The sequence below is a fragment of the Salvelinus namaycush genome, chromosome 28 (assembly GCF_016432855.1).
Source record: "Salvelinus namaycush isolate Seneca chromosome 28, SaNama_1.0, whole genome shotgun sequence".
Classification (NCBI taxonomy): domain Eukaryota; kingdom Metazoa; phylum Chordata; class Actinopteri; order Salmoniformes; family Salmonidae; genus Salvelinus; species Salvelinus namaycush.
Window position 1 is genome coordinate 28,403,343 of NC_052334.1, and position 12,981 is coordinate 28,416,323.

General features: G+C 39.9%; 1 protein-coding gene across 1 annotated transcript; it reads right to left on the reverse strand.

Moving 5' to 3' along the window:
* Positions 1-1,324: 1,324 nt before the first annotated feature.
* On the reverse strand, positions 1,325-11,765 carry LOC120023550 (neuroglobin-like). Its single transcript, XM_038967583.1, has 5 exons — positions 11,605-11,765; positions 7,802-7,909; positions 6,856-6,976; positions 6,681-6,761; positions 1,325-1,470 (listed from the first exon to the last, which is right to left on the reverse strand). Exons 1-5 carry the CDS (start codon positions 11,763-11,765, stop codon positions 1,351-1,353), a joined length of 591 nt encoding a protein of 196 aa, XP_038823511.1. The 3' UTR covers positions 1,325-1,350.
* Between the last annotated feature and the right edge of the window lie 1,216 nt (positions 11,766-12,981).

The window sequence follows — 12,981 nt, forward strand, 5'->3', positions numbered from 1 at the left end:
CACTTTTTCAGTTCTGCCCACAAATTTTTTATAGAATTGAGGTCAGGGCTTTGTGATGGCCACTCCAGTACCTTGACTTTGTTGTCCTTAAGCCATTTTGCCACAACTTTGGAAGTATGCTTGGGGTCATTGTTCATTTGGAAGACCCATTTGCAACCAAGCTTTAACTTCCTGACTGATGTCTTGAGATGTTGCTTCAATATATCCACATATTTTCCTTCCTCATGAAGCCATCTATTTTGTGAAGTGCACCAGTCCCTCCTGCAGCAAAGCACCCTCACAACATGATGCTGCCACCCCCGTGCTTCACAGTTGGGATGGTGTTCTTCGGCTTGCAAGCCTCCCCCTTTTTCCTCCAATCATAAAGAGAGTCATTATGGCCAAACAGTTCTATTTTTGTTTCATCAGACCAGAGGACATTTCTCCAAAAAGTACCATCTTTGTCTAAATGTGCAGTTTTAAATCGTAGTCTGGCTTTTTTTATGGCGGTTTTGGAGCAGTGGCTTCTTCCTTTCTGAGGGGCCTTTCAGGTTATGTCAATATAGGACTCGTTTTACTGTGGATATAGATACTTTTGTACCCGTTTCCTCCAGCATCTTCACAAGGTCCTTTGCTGTTGTTCTGGGATTGATTTGCATTTTTCTCACAAGTACGTTCATCTCTAGGAGACAGAACGCATCTCCTTCCTGAGCGGTATGACGGCTGCGTGGTCCCATGGTGTTTATACTTGCGTACTATTGTTTGTACAGATGAACGTGGTACCTTCAGGCATTTGGAAATTGCTCCCAAGGATGAACCAGACTTGTGGAGGTCTACAATTTTTTTCCTGAAGTCTTGGCTGATTTCTTTTGATTTTTCCATGATGTCAAGCAAAGAGGCAATGAGTTTGAAGGTAGGCCTTGAAATACATCCACAGGTACACCTCCAATTGACTCAAATGATGTCAATTAGCCTATCAGAATCTTCTAAAGCCATGACATTTTCTGGAATTTTCCAAGCTGTTTAAAGGCACAGTCAACTTAGTGTATGTAAACTTCTGACCCACTGGAATTGTGATACAGTGAATTATAAGTGAAATAATCTGTAAACAATTGTTGGAAAAATGACTTGTGTCATGCACAAAGTAGATGTCCTAACCGACTTGCCGAAACTATAGTTTGTTAACAAGAAATTTGTGGAGTGGTTGAAAAACTACTCTGACCTAAGTGTATACAAACTTCCAATTTCAACTGTATGTAGAAAATGAATACTGTAAGCGATAAATACACGATATACACAGCTAAAAGCCACGTGCCACATTTTTGTGCTATGCTCAACAGTCTGGGTGGAGGCCAGCCATAGCCAGGCCTCTCATCTGGGTGTGTTCCTCTTCTCTGGCCTTTCCTTGCGGGATTCTGCCTCATGGTGATGTCTGCTTGTCTCCTCCTGGTAGCCCTGCTTCATAAGCCTGCTCAGGTACAGGAACAGGGTCTGGTTCACCAACACAACACACAAGGAATTATGAGGATACCTGTAATAATGTAGAATTTGAATCAAGGTGTCTGAATGCAGGGTTCCCCCAACTGTTGATTTTAATAATTTTGGAAATCTGTTCCAAAGTATTCCCGCCCTTATACAGTGCCTTCAGAACGTAGTCATACCACCCTTTGACTTTTCCCATATTTTGTTGTGTTTCAGCCTGATTTTAAAAATGGATTAAATTGAGATGTTTTTGTCAATGGCCTACAATACCCCATAATTGAAATTTTTGCAACTTAATAAAAAAAGAAAAGCTGAAATGTCTTGAGTCAATAAGTATTCCATCCCTTTGATATGGCAAGTTCAGGAGTAAAAATGTGCTTAACAAGTCATAAGTTGCATGGACTGAGTCTGTGTGCAACAAAAGTGTTTAAAAATCTATTTTAATGACTACCTCATCTTTGTACCCCACACATATAATTATCTGTAAGGTCCCTCAGTCGAGCACTGGATTTGAACCACAAAGACCAGGGAAGTTTTCCAATGCCTTGCAAAGAAGGGAAGCCTATTGGTAGATGGGTAAAAAAAAAGATGGCGGAGTTATTAATTACACTTTGGATGGTGTATCAATACACCCACTACAAAGATACAGGCGTCCTTCCTAACTCAGTTTCCAGAGAGGAAGGAAACAGCTCAGGGATTTCACCATGAGGCTAATGGTGATGTTAAAACAGTTAGAGTTTAATGGCTGTGATAGGATAAAACTGAGGATGGATCAACAACATTGTAGTTTCTCCACAATACTAACCTAATTGACAGAGTGAAAAGAACGATACCTGTACAGAATAAAAGATTCCAAAACATGCATCCTGTTTGCAACAAGGCGCTAAAGTAATACTGCAAAAAATGTGGCGAAGCAATTCACTTTGTGGCCTGAATACAAAGTGTTATGTTTGGGGCAAATCCAATACAACACATTACTCTCCATATTTTTAAACATAGTGGTGGCTGCATTGTGCTATGGGTATGCTTGTAATCGTTAAGGACTGGGAGTTTTTCAGGATAAAAATAAACAATGGAACTAAGCACAGGCAAAATCCTAAAGGAAAACCGGGTTCAGTCTGCTTTCCACCAGACACTGGGAGATGGATTCACCTTTCAGCAAGAAAATAACCTAAAATACAAGGCCAAATCTACACTTGAGTTGCTTACCAAGAAGACAGTGAATGTTCCTGAGTGGCCGAGTTACAGTTTTGACTCAAATCTATTTGAAAATCTATGGCAAGTTCTGAAAATGGTTGTGTAGCAATGATCAACAACCAATTTGATGGAGCTTGAAAAGAGCTTGAAAAGAATAATGCACAATACAGGTGTGGAAAATTCTTATATACTTACCCAGAAAGACTCACAGCTGTAATCATTGCCATAGGTGCTTCTACAAAGTATTGACTCGGGTGTGAATACTTAAGTAAATGAGATATTTCTGTATTTATCTAAAAACATGTTTTCACTTTGTCATTATGGGGTAATGTGTGTAGAGGTTTTATTTATTTAATCCATTTAGAATTTAGGCTGTAACACAACAAAATGTGAAATAAGTCAAGGGGTATGAATACAGTGCCCTCCACTAATATTGGCACTCTTTGTAAATATGAGCAAAACAGGCTGTAAAAAATTATATTTATTGGTTATCCTCTTGGTCTTTCATTCAAAATATTCACAGAAATCAAACTTTCAATTAAAGTAAAATAATTGAAAGAAAAAATAAATTCCTAACATAAAACAAATATTTTTCTCACATATATGTGTGCCACAATTATTGGCACCCCTTCATTCAATACTTTGTGCAACCTCCCTTTGCAAAGATAACAGCTCTGAGTCTTCTCCTATAATGCGTAATGAGGTTGGAGAACACATGGCACGGGATCTGAGACCATTCCTCCATACATAATCTCTCCAGATCCTTCAGATTTGAGGTCCAAGCTCATGGACTCTCCTCTTCAGCTCATCCCACAGGTTTTCTATGGGGTTTAGGCCAGGGAACTGGGATGGACATGGCAAAACCTTGATTCTGTGGTCAGTGAACCATTTTTGTGTTGATGCTTTGGTTCATTGTCCTGCTGGAAGATCCAATCAAGGCCCAGTTTAAGTTTCCTAGAAGAGGCAGTCAGGTTGTGATTTAATATCTGCTGGTGCTTGATGGAGTCCATGATACCATGTATCCTAACAAATTGTCCAGGGCCTTTGGAAGAAAAACAGGCCCACAACATCAAAGATCCACCACCGTACTTCACAGTGGGGATGAGGTACTTTTCTGCATGGATATCTTTCTGTCTACGCCAAACCCACCTCTGGTGTTTGTTTCCAAAAAGCTCTATTTTGGTCTCATCTGACCATAGAACCCGGTCCCATTGAAAGTTCCAGTAACGTTTGGCAAACTAGGCGCTTGAGTTTGTTGTTTGATGACAGCAAAGGATTTTTTTATGGCAACCCTCCCAAACAACTTGTGGTTACGTAGGTGGTGTCTGATCGTAGTTTTGGACCCTTTCTGAACCCAAGACCCAACTAACGTCTGCAATTCTCCAGCTGTGATCCTTGGAGATTTTTTGGCCACTAACCATCCTTCACTGTGCGTGGAGTCAATAAAGACCGAAAAAAAGGTCTGTGGTAAACACAGGCTTATGGAGATCTTGTACATTTTGTTCTATGAAATCATCTTCATTAGCTAACGTCACTTTTTGTGAATTTTTAAGCATTTATGTATTCAAAACAAGCACATAAAGTCTTCATAATTCATAAAGGTCATGTTAACTGACTGATATTATCTTATAGATCAAAACGTATAAGATCTCCCGTGTTAACCTCAGATCTTATTTTTGGCGTTTATCCCTAAACCCCATTCTTCCCCATTCATTTACCCCATAGGAATGGCTGAACGAACCAGAGGTAACTCATTTACGTTTTTTAGGACTGGTAAGCACAAGGTTGGAGTTAAGGGTAGTTCTCCATGAATCCACTAGAGGCAAGTACAGACAGTTTCAATGGAACATTTATGGTAAAATACAGAGCTTCATTCACTCATTTCATTTTATTTATAATAGCCAGGCTAGTTCACTCAGTAAAATTAGCCATTGTTTTCATGGAGTCATGTAACACATAAAACTAATTAGAAAACACAGTGACTATCAAAAAAACAAAACATTATTCACATCCTACACAGTAGCACACACAGCGCAGTTTTACATTGTACTGAAACGTATATTTTATTTAATAAGAGTGTATGATATAATACTTTGTTAGTTATGTAAAGCAGGGTTACATGATGTGACAGAGCCATGCACTGGTTTCACAATATGGTCATTTCTGGTTAATTGAATTTGAAATGTTCATGTCAGTCAACCTATCTCATCCACTGGTGATCATTTCCATCTTGACATGAATCATTGGATGTGAATAACTCTGGCACAGCAGAAAGCCAAGGGACCTCTTGGACGATAATTGGTTACACATGATTATACCAATTCAATGCATTCTGCTGAACATTTATACTGGGTGAATTCCTAGAAGAGCATGTGAATGACACCCACATACAGTGGGGCAAAAAAGTATTTAGTCAGCCACCAATTGTGCAAGTTCTCCCACTTAAAAAGATGAGAGAGGCCTGTAATTTTCATCATAGGTACACTTCAACTATGACAGACAAAATGAGAAAAAAAATCCAGAAAATCACATTGTAGGATTTTTTATGAATTTATAAGCAAATTATGGTGGAAAATAAGTATTTGGTCAATAACAAAAGTTTATCTCAATACTTTGTTATATACCCTCTGTTGGCAATGACAGAGGTCAAACGTTTTCTGTAAGTCTTCACAAGGTTTTCACACACTGTTGCTGGTATTTTGGCCCATTCCTCCATGCAGATCTCCTCTAGAGCAGTGATGTTTTGGGGCTGTTGCTGGGCAACACAGACTTTCAACTCCCTCCAAAGATTTTCTATGGGGTTGACTGGCTAGGCCACTCCAGGACCTTGAAATGCTTCTTACGAAGCCACTCCTTCGTTGCCCGGGCGGTATGTTTGGGATCATTGTCATGCTGAAAGACCCAGCCACGTTTCATCTTCAATGCCCTTGCTGATGGAAGGAGGTTTTCACTCAAAATCTCACGATACATGGCCCCATTCATTCTGTCCTTTACGCGGATCAGTCGTCCTGGTCCCTTTGCAGAAAAACAGCCCCAAAGCATGATGTTTCCACCCCCATGCTTCACAGTAGGTATGGTGTTCTTTAGATGCAACTCAGCATTCTTTGTCCTCCAAACACGACGAGTTGAGTTTTTACCAAAAAAGTTATATTTTGGTTTCATCTGACCATATGACATTCTCCCAATCTTCTTCTGGATCATCCAAATGCTCTCTAGCAAACTTCAGACGGGCCTGGACATGTACTGGCTTAAGCAGGGGGACACGTCTGGCACTGCAGGATTTGAGTCCCTGGCGGCGTAGTGTGTTACTGATTGTAGGCTTTGTTACTTTGGTCCCAGCTCTCTGCAGGTCATTCACTAGGTCCCCCCGTGTGGTTCTGGGATTTTTGCTCACTGTTCTTGTGATCATTTTGACCCCACGGGGTGAGATCTTGCGTGGAGCCCCAGATCGAGGGAGATTATCAGTGGTCTTGTATGTCTTCCATTTCCTAATACTTGCTCCCACAGTTGATTTCTTCAAACCAAGCTGCTTACCTATTGCAGATTCAGTCTTCCCAGCCTGGTGCAGGTCTACAATTTTGTTTCTGGTGTCCTTTGACAGCTCTTTGGTCTTTTCCTTAGTGGAGTTTGGAGTGTGACTGTTTGAGGTTGTGGACAGGTGTCTTTTATACTGATAACAAGTTCAAACAGGTGCCATTAATACAGGTAACGAGTGGAAGACAGAGGAGCCTCTTAAAGAAGAAGTTACAGGTCTGTGAGAGCCAGAAATCTTGCTTGTTTGTAGGTGACCAAATACTTATTTTCCACTATAATTTGCAAATAAATTCATTAAAAATCCTACAATGTGATTTTCTGGATTTTTTTTCTCATTTTGTCTGTCATGGTTGAAGTGAAAATGATGAAAATTACAGGCCTCTCATCTTTTTAAGTGGGAGAACTTGCACAATTGGTGGCTGACTAAATACTTTTTTGCCCCACTGTATTAAATCACAGGGGGCGCCAAGAAAGACTGAAATCTGTACCTTCCATGCCTCCTCAAGCTCAGGGGTCCATCTCTCTTTGAGAATGGGTTGGACAGCACAGATGAATTCTGCTCCTACATACTGGAAAGAAATCACACCAGAATAGAAATGTATACAACAAAAAAATGATAACTCTAACTGTGCTTAAGATGCACCATCAGTGTGTGTGTCTTACGCTGTAGTATTTGGGTGGGGCGTTGTAATGGTAATGGCTCATCCCTAGTTCCACAGCCAGAACCTCTAGTCTCTCCAGCTGGTCCAGTCTGGCCACACTTTTCTCAACGAAGGACATTACTCTGAGAGGAAACACAGGCCTGGATATTAGGACCCACAGGCACACCTTGGATTATCACCATCATTTGATCATACAGCAGGCACTTAATGTGATCCAATTCATTTAGTCATCTTTTATCCTCTCTTTCAACAATTGTTCTCCAACATTAAACCCTGAAACTGAACATGGTTTCGTTGTTGCCCGTAGGCCTGTCTTTTACGCCAAAGAGCATGTTAGGGAGAGTTTATGCAGAAAAGATAAATATGCACAAAAATAATAAATGGGTGTACTCCCTCTGGGGGCCAGTGAGGACATTCTGCACTAATGCCTGTGCAAGTGATTTGAGGGGCACTTGGCCTTTTCCTGGGTGTATAAGCTCGGAAGGGCCGTGTGGAGATGTAGTGTACATATCCCTGTCTGTCTCCTGTAATGCCACTGTAGCCTTCATACCTTTGATTAAGTGGAGTCCTCAGGCTTAATTAGGTTTATTGGCCTTTTGTGGGGAGAAAAACTAAGAGGCTCAGCATACCCCAGTGACACAACAGAATGGAGAAAACACATCATTGGGAGCTGCATATGGAGGATAAGTGTGTTCTTCACTGGCAGCAGACCTGATAACTAGCCAGATAATGATAATCTCATATAGGGACACAAACAGTGTTGACAGATCTTTGAAATAGGAAACTTAATCTCTACAGTATGTCATACATTAGTTTGCTTCAATGTAATCAGTGATGGTACATTGTGAGATTTTGAGATATATGTAAAAATACCATTCCCTCTGCGGTACACCGGCTGTGGTGTATTGAACTTAAGAGTTGTACAGCGTTGTGGTGTGGCGACTGACCGTAGGCCATGCGACCTCAGCTCCCGGCTGGTACGTAACGTCTCAAGGTCCTCCACGTCTCGGAACAGGAAGAATACATCCTTGCATTCTGGATGGGTCTCAAATAACCTGTTACCAAGACAACAGAAATGAGCCTACAAGAGCCAAGCATGCCTTAACTAAACTGACTATTCATGCCCACACACAAATATCCCTCCGTCCTCCAAATTCTCCCACTGACTACGTAACAGAGTTCAAGCAAGGCTGTAAATAAGGTCTTGAAAGTCTTCCACTATGTTTTCTTTTATAATGTAAGTGTTGATATGGTCCTCTAGTTAAGCCATGCCTGTCTCTATCCTTGTAAATATCTTCAAGGTGGCATTTAAAGTCATCACATCTCATCCACACAGTGATTTTAAGAAAATCTCTATGAGATCTGATTGTTCGTTTGAGCCCCTTGCAGTTATCAGTCCTGGCTGCTCTCTAACCCTCAGTCCTTGCCTGCTTTGCTCTAGGCCTACTATGGGCTGCAATCACAACATCAAAACACTCAGTGCCAGGGGGTGTAAACCCACTTGTCCTTCTCCTCGTAGAGCTGCCTGTATTGAGTTCCCCTACCCTTTAAGGTGTCATAATTCGGTCCCCAGATGTGGTGATCTGGCCTTGGCCGTAAGAGTTCCCCTTGCCTTTCAGACACATTCATGTATGGCCTTTCTCATAGACTTTGTTGCTTTCATGATATGGTTCGATATATATTTTATTTTATTATATTTTCTATTTTATTTTATGCATTTTGGGCCTGATTCAGACTTAGTAAATCGTTTCATTTTTTATTCGTGCAGACAAAAACGTGATTTTCCTCTGTTTTATATATATTTCCACACTATGAGGTTGGAATAATAGTATCAAATTGTGAAAATTGTGATAATGTCCTTTTAGTGTAAGAGCTGTTTGAAATGACCACCGGAAATTGTTGCCTGTTTTGATGGGCTGGAGTTTTGGTCTGCCTGGTGACATCACCATGCAGTAAATAAGTTAATAGAGCAATAAGAAAGAAAGTTCCAAACTTCTCTGCCAATGACAGATAGTTTTCAATTTCCCCTTCCCCACTCAGACCACTCCAAGACAGTCCTATAAAAAGTCTTGCTTGAGAAATAATCTTTGCTAAGAAGCAATTTTTTTGACCATTTTAATTGAAAACAATCACAGTAAGGTACTTAATTGTTACCCAGAAATTATTTTATATTGAGATAAAAATGGCTTCATTGGACCTTTAACAAGAGATTTAACTCATGTTGCAATACTATCAGGGAGCATTTCCAGCAGAGGTGTCCACCTTAAATATAGTCATGAAATCAGATACCCTGCTGTGAGTTCCATAATGTATACATCACCATTTATGGTATATACCATTAAAGCTCTGTAGGATCTAAAGGAACCATGCATGAATTACTTGGCTTTATAATGCTAATTATGTTCATAGTAATCAACCAATCATCTCCTCTTTTTTTGTGTTTTCCCTCATCCCTCATCCCTCTAGTCAATCATTTTATGAAGTGAGGTACATACACTTTGATTTGCACCTCTTACTGCCTCTGTGCGTGAGGGAGAAAAAAACGTATTTACACTCACAGTTGTATCTCAGTCCATTGCTACTGTCATAAACACAAGGCCCTTGAAATAAATGAATAGGAGCAGAGAAGAGGTGTGTGAGATGATTTCAAAATAAGTCTCTCTGAATGGTGGCTATGTTCTTGCATTAAAAATGATTGCTTTTTTATGCATTTTGGCTGATAATAAAACTTGTACTATAAGTGATACGTATCAGGGGACTTAAGTTGACACATGAATTATATGGAATTATGCCACAATTACTAGAACCTTTAAAGAATAACAGTGAATGACAAGGTATGAACAGGGAAGCAAAGTAATACATGCTGAAGAAAAAAACATCATTTTCTGGACATGTGCTGCACTGAATGCAGACCTGAATAAATTGTACAATTCTGTGGCTAGGTGAAATGGATGTCAAGATAAGTGGATTTCGAGATGAGTCCTATTCCGGGCAAAGCTGTTAGAGGACATATTCTTTACTGTGAATGTCATTCTCACTTTATAGGCACAATGTAATTCATACCACACCTCACTGATGTGAGAGCACAGGGGAAATGACCCTTGTCTCTTTTTCTCCCACACACAGAAAACCACGGTTCAAGAGCTCGACACTTTGATCTACAGTGTATTCCCTGTACTTGAGGGGTTTGAAGTGGAAGTGGAATTCTAATTCCTGCTCTCTCATATGCAGTAGGTATTTCAAAGGCTCGCCTCTGATTGAAGAGTTTACATTTCCTCACATAGCATGCACACAGCATGATCTCTACAGTCCATCAATTACATTTCCACTGTCAGCTTATAGAAAATACATTCCCTGGTGAGACACTCTTGGTCTAGTAGTACACAGAGCAGAGGAGGGCAAAAAGGTGGAGTCTTCACAGTGCTGCTGGTCTAATTGAATGTGCATGCTGTTAACCTGAGGACAGCCTTGCTGATAACCTGAGGACAGCCTTTGTTTCTAGGGGCCTTGAAGTGACCTTAAACCATGGAAGGCCCCAGTGGTCCCAGGCCAACACGCTAAGGTCAATCTCTTCAACTCTCTGGATCTCCTCCAGGCCAGGGACACATTGCCCTGATTGGGCTTGAAGCCATCTGCTGTGCTGTGCCTGGTGGTCTCTCTCTCTCTCCATCTCTCTCCACTAACAGCCATAATGTCTGACTACATTAGCACCAAACTAGGAATGCATTGTGCACTCAATATTCATGTTTTTTTCTCTCTCTGCAAGCTATTACATTTCAAAGGCTGGCCATTGTGCTCGTTGCAATGTATTTTCTTTGCTGTGAATGTCTTTGTTTGTCAATAGATGGGAAGAGGACTGGTGCTGTATATTTGTTATGCAACATTGAGATGTAATGTTGGATGATGGGAGGGAGGGAGGCAACACCCTCCAAACCCTTCATAAAAGTCTCCAAGCCCCAAGGCAGAAGGATGTGGCAGCGGTTAAAGAATAGGACTATGTACAGTTGCTTGCTTGTGAGCAGAGGTTAGGCACAATGTCACAGTCACATTCAATCATTGAGCCCTGAGACTCCTCTCTGTTGTGAACCAAATAATGTCTTTCCCTAAAATGCCTTGAGAGCTTTTTGGGCAGCACAAGGAGTGACATAATTTTATTAGGATAATTCTCATACAATATAACAATTATAATGTGTTGATCCTACATTTTGATCCTACTGTTTCCACAAAGGCATATATATTGCAGCTATAATTAACACACATAGACAAATAACTACTGTGTAATAACATACAGTTTGAATAATGTGAAGTTGGCATATTCTTTAATTTATAGTCATGTATGGGCCTGAGGGCACACATATAGTGTGTTGTGAATTCTGTAATGAATGTATTGTAATGTTTTTAATTTTGTATAACTGCCTTAATTTTGCTGGACACAATGAATAGTAGCTGCTGCCTTGGCAGCTAATGGGGATCCATAATAAATACAAATACGTCATGAATGATAATAAACGTAGCATTAGTCACTTACAGTATCATGCAGTCCCTGCGGTCAAACTGTCTTTGTTCTAGCCAATTTATTCAATCATTTCTGGAATGTATTTATCTCTGTTATTTCAAGTTGAGCGCAATAGTGTTGAAGAGTTTTGCCTTTCTATGAGCGAGATGTGTATTATGAAAATGTTCAGTCTGATAAAGCAAATGTCTAACTTTCTTACAAATAACTAAAACAAAATTATTCAAAACACCTCACCTGACGAACATAATAATTCCAACTTTCGCAATGTCCTCCTGGATAACTTTCCAGGACTCTTTGATCATCTGGATTTGCTTCTCGTTGAGATGCGCAACATCTTCTTCCGTTTTTGTCTCTCCAAGTGTTTTTGGTGCCAGTCCTGATATTGCGCAGCCCATGCTTCTTGCTACAGTACAATTAACTTAAATGTAGGTAATCTACTTTAGTAATACACAACAGACGCAAAAATAACTGAATTACTGCCGTGAGAAAGGTCTGCTCCCCTGGCATATGGTTCACGTATACTCCTCTTGCGCGTATAGCTGTAAATCTAGGCTACACCAGAGGTTCCCAAAATGTTCCGTTCCGGGGACCACCAAATCGCATTCAAAAGCTCGGGGATTCGTATTTTTTTTTTTACATAAAATATTTTAGCAGTTCATTTTTAGAAATGAATGTAACACATTCAAATGCTATTTTTATTATTAAACAATTTTGATTGTGAAAAGTAAAATAACATTTCTTATAATAACATTAATAATCCCAACTGTTATTAGAATTCATTTATTTATCATAAAACATCTAAAATAGTCACAGACGACCTACAATACCCCGGAACACAGATTGGAAACCACTGGGCTACACCATCCAGCATGAATGGGATTCAGTGATATCCAGAGCGCAGGAGTGCTTCGTAATAAGAGTTAATTTTCTGTAACCTTGAGGGGAGGGGTAACATTTTTTCCCATAACTACTGCCAAAAGCACATCGATGAATACTGTAGTAGTCTATGCATCTTATATATGTATTTTATAGGCTTCATATAGGTAAATATGACCATTAAAACAATGTAGAGATATATGATTAATCAATGAAATCAAACTGAAGATGGTTTATAATATTTCTATCATATTTCCAAGATTTGGGGCGTTTCCCAGATTTGAAGACATTGGAGGCTTAGCCCAAAGCCAGAGGTGGAACTGTAGTAGAGGTGTATGGGGGAATCCTTCCCCAGAGAAGAACAATTTAATTTCAGCAGCTAAATGCATTAATCTGGTGTACTTTGAGATTAACATTGAGAGATTAGAGCACTAAGAATTTTGTAAAGAAAAATATAAAATAACATTCATTAATGTGGATGAACTATGCCTTTAAAATAGGACTTGAAGAAAGACCTGCAGGGGGGTATGTTTCCCAAGTGCAGGGGGTTTGAAAATGTTAATTCTAACAATTAATTTCTCCAAGGTACCCCACCTTCAATACAAATCTAAAGGTGGTTGAGGCTGACTAGTTGCTGACACTTGTCATCATGCAATACATAGGCAAGATATTTTACATTTAAGAGCTAATGAGAGTCCCCTTACCATCTCTGCCTAGCTGCTTATGCACACTACT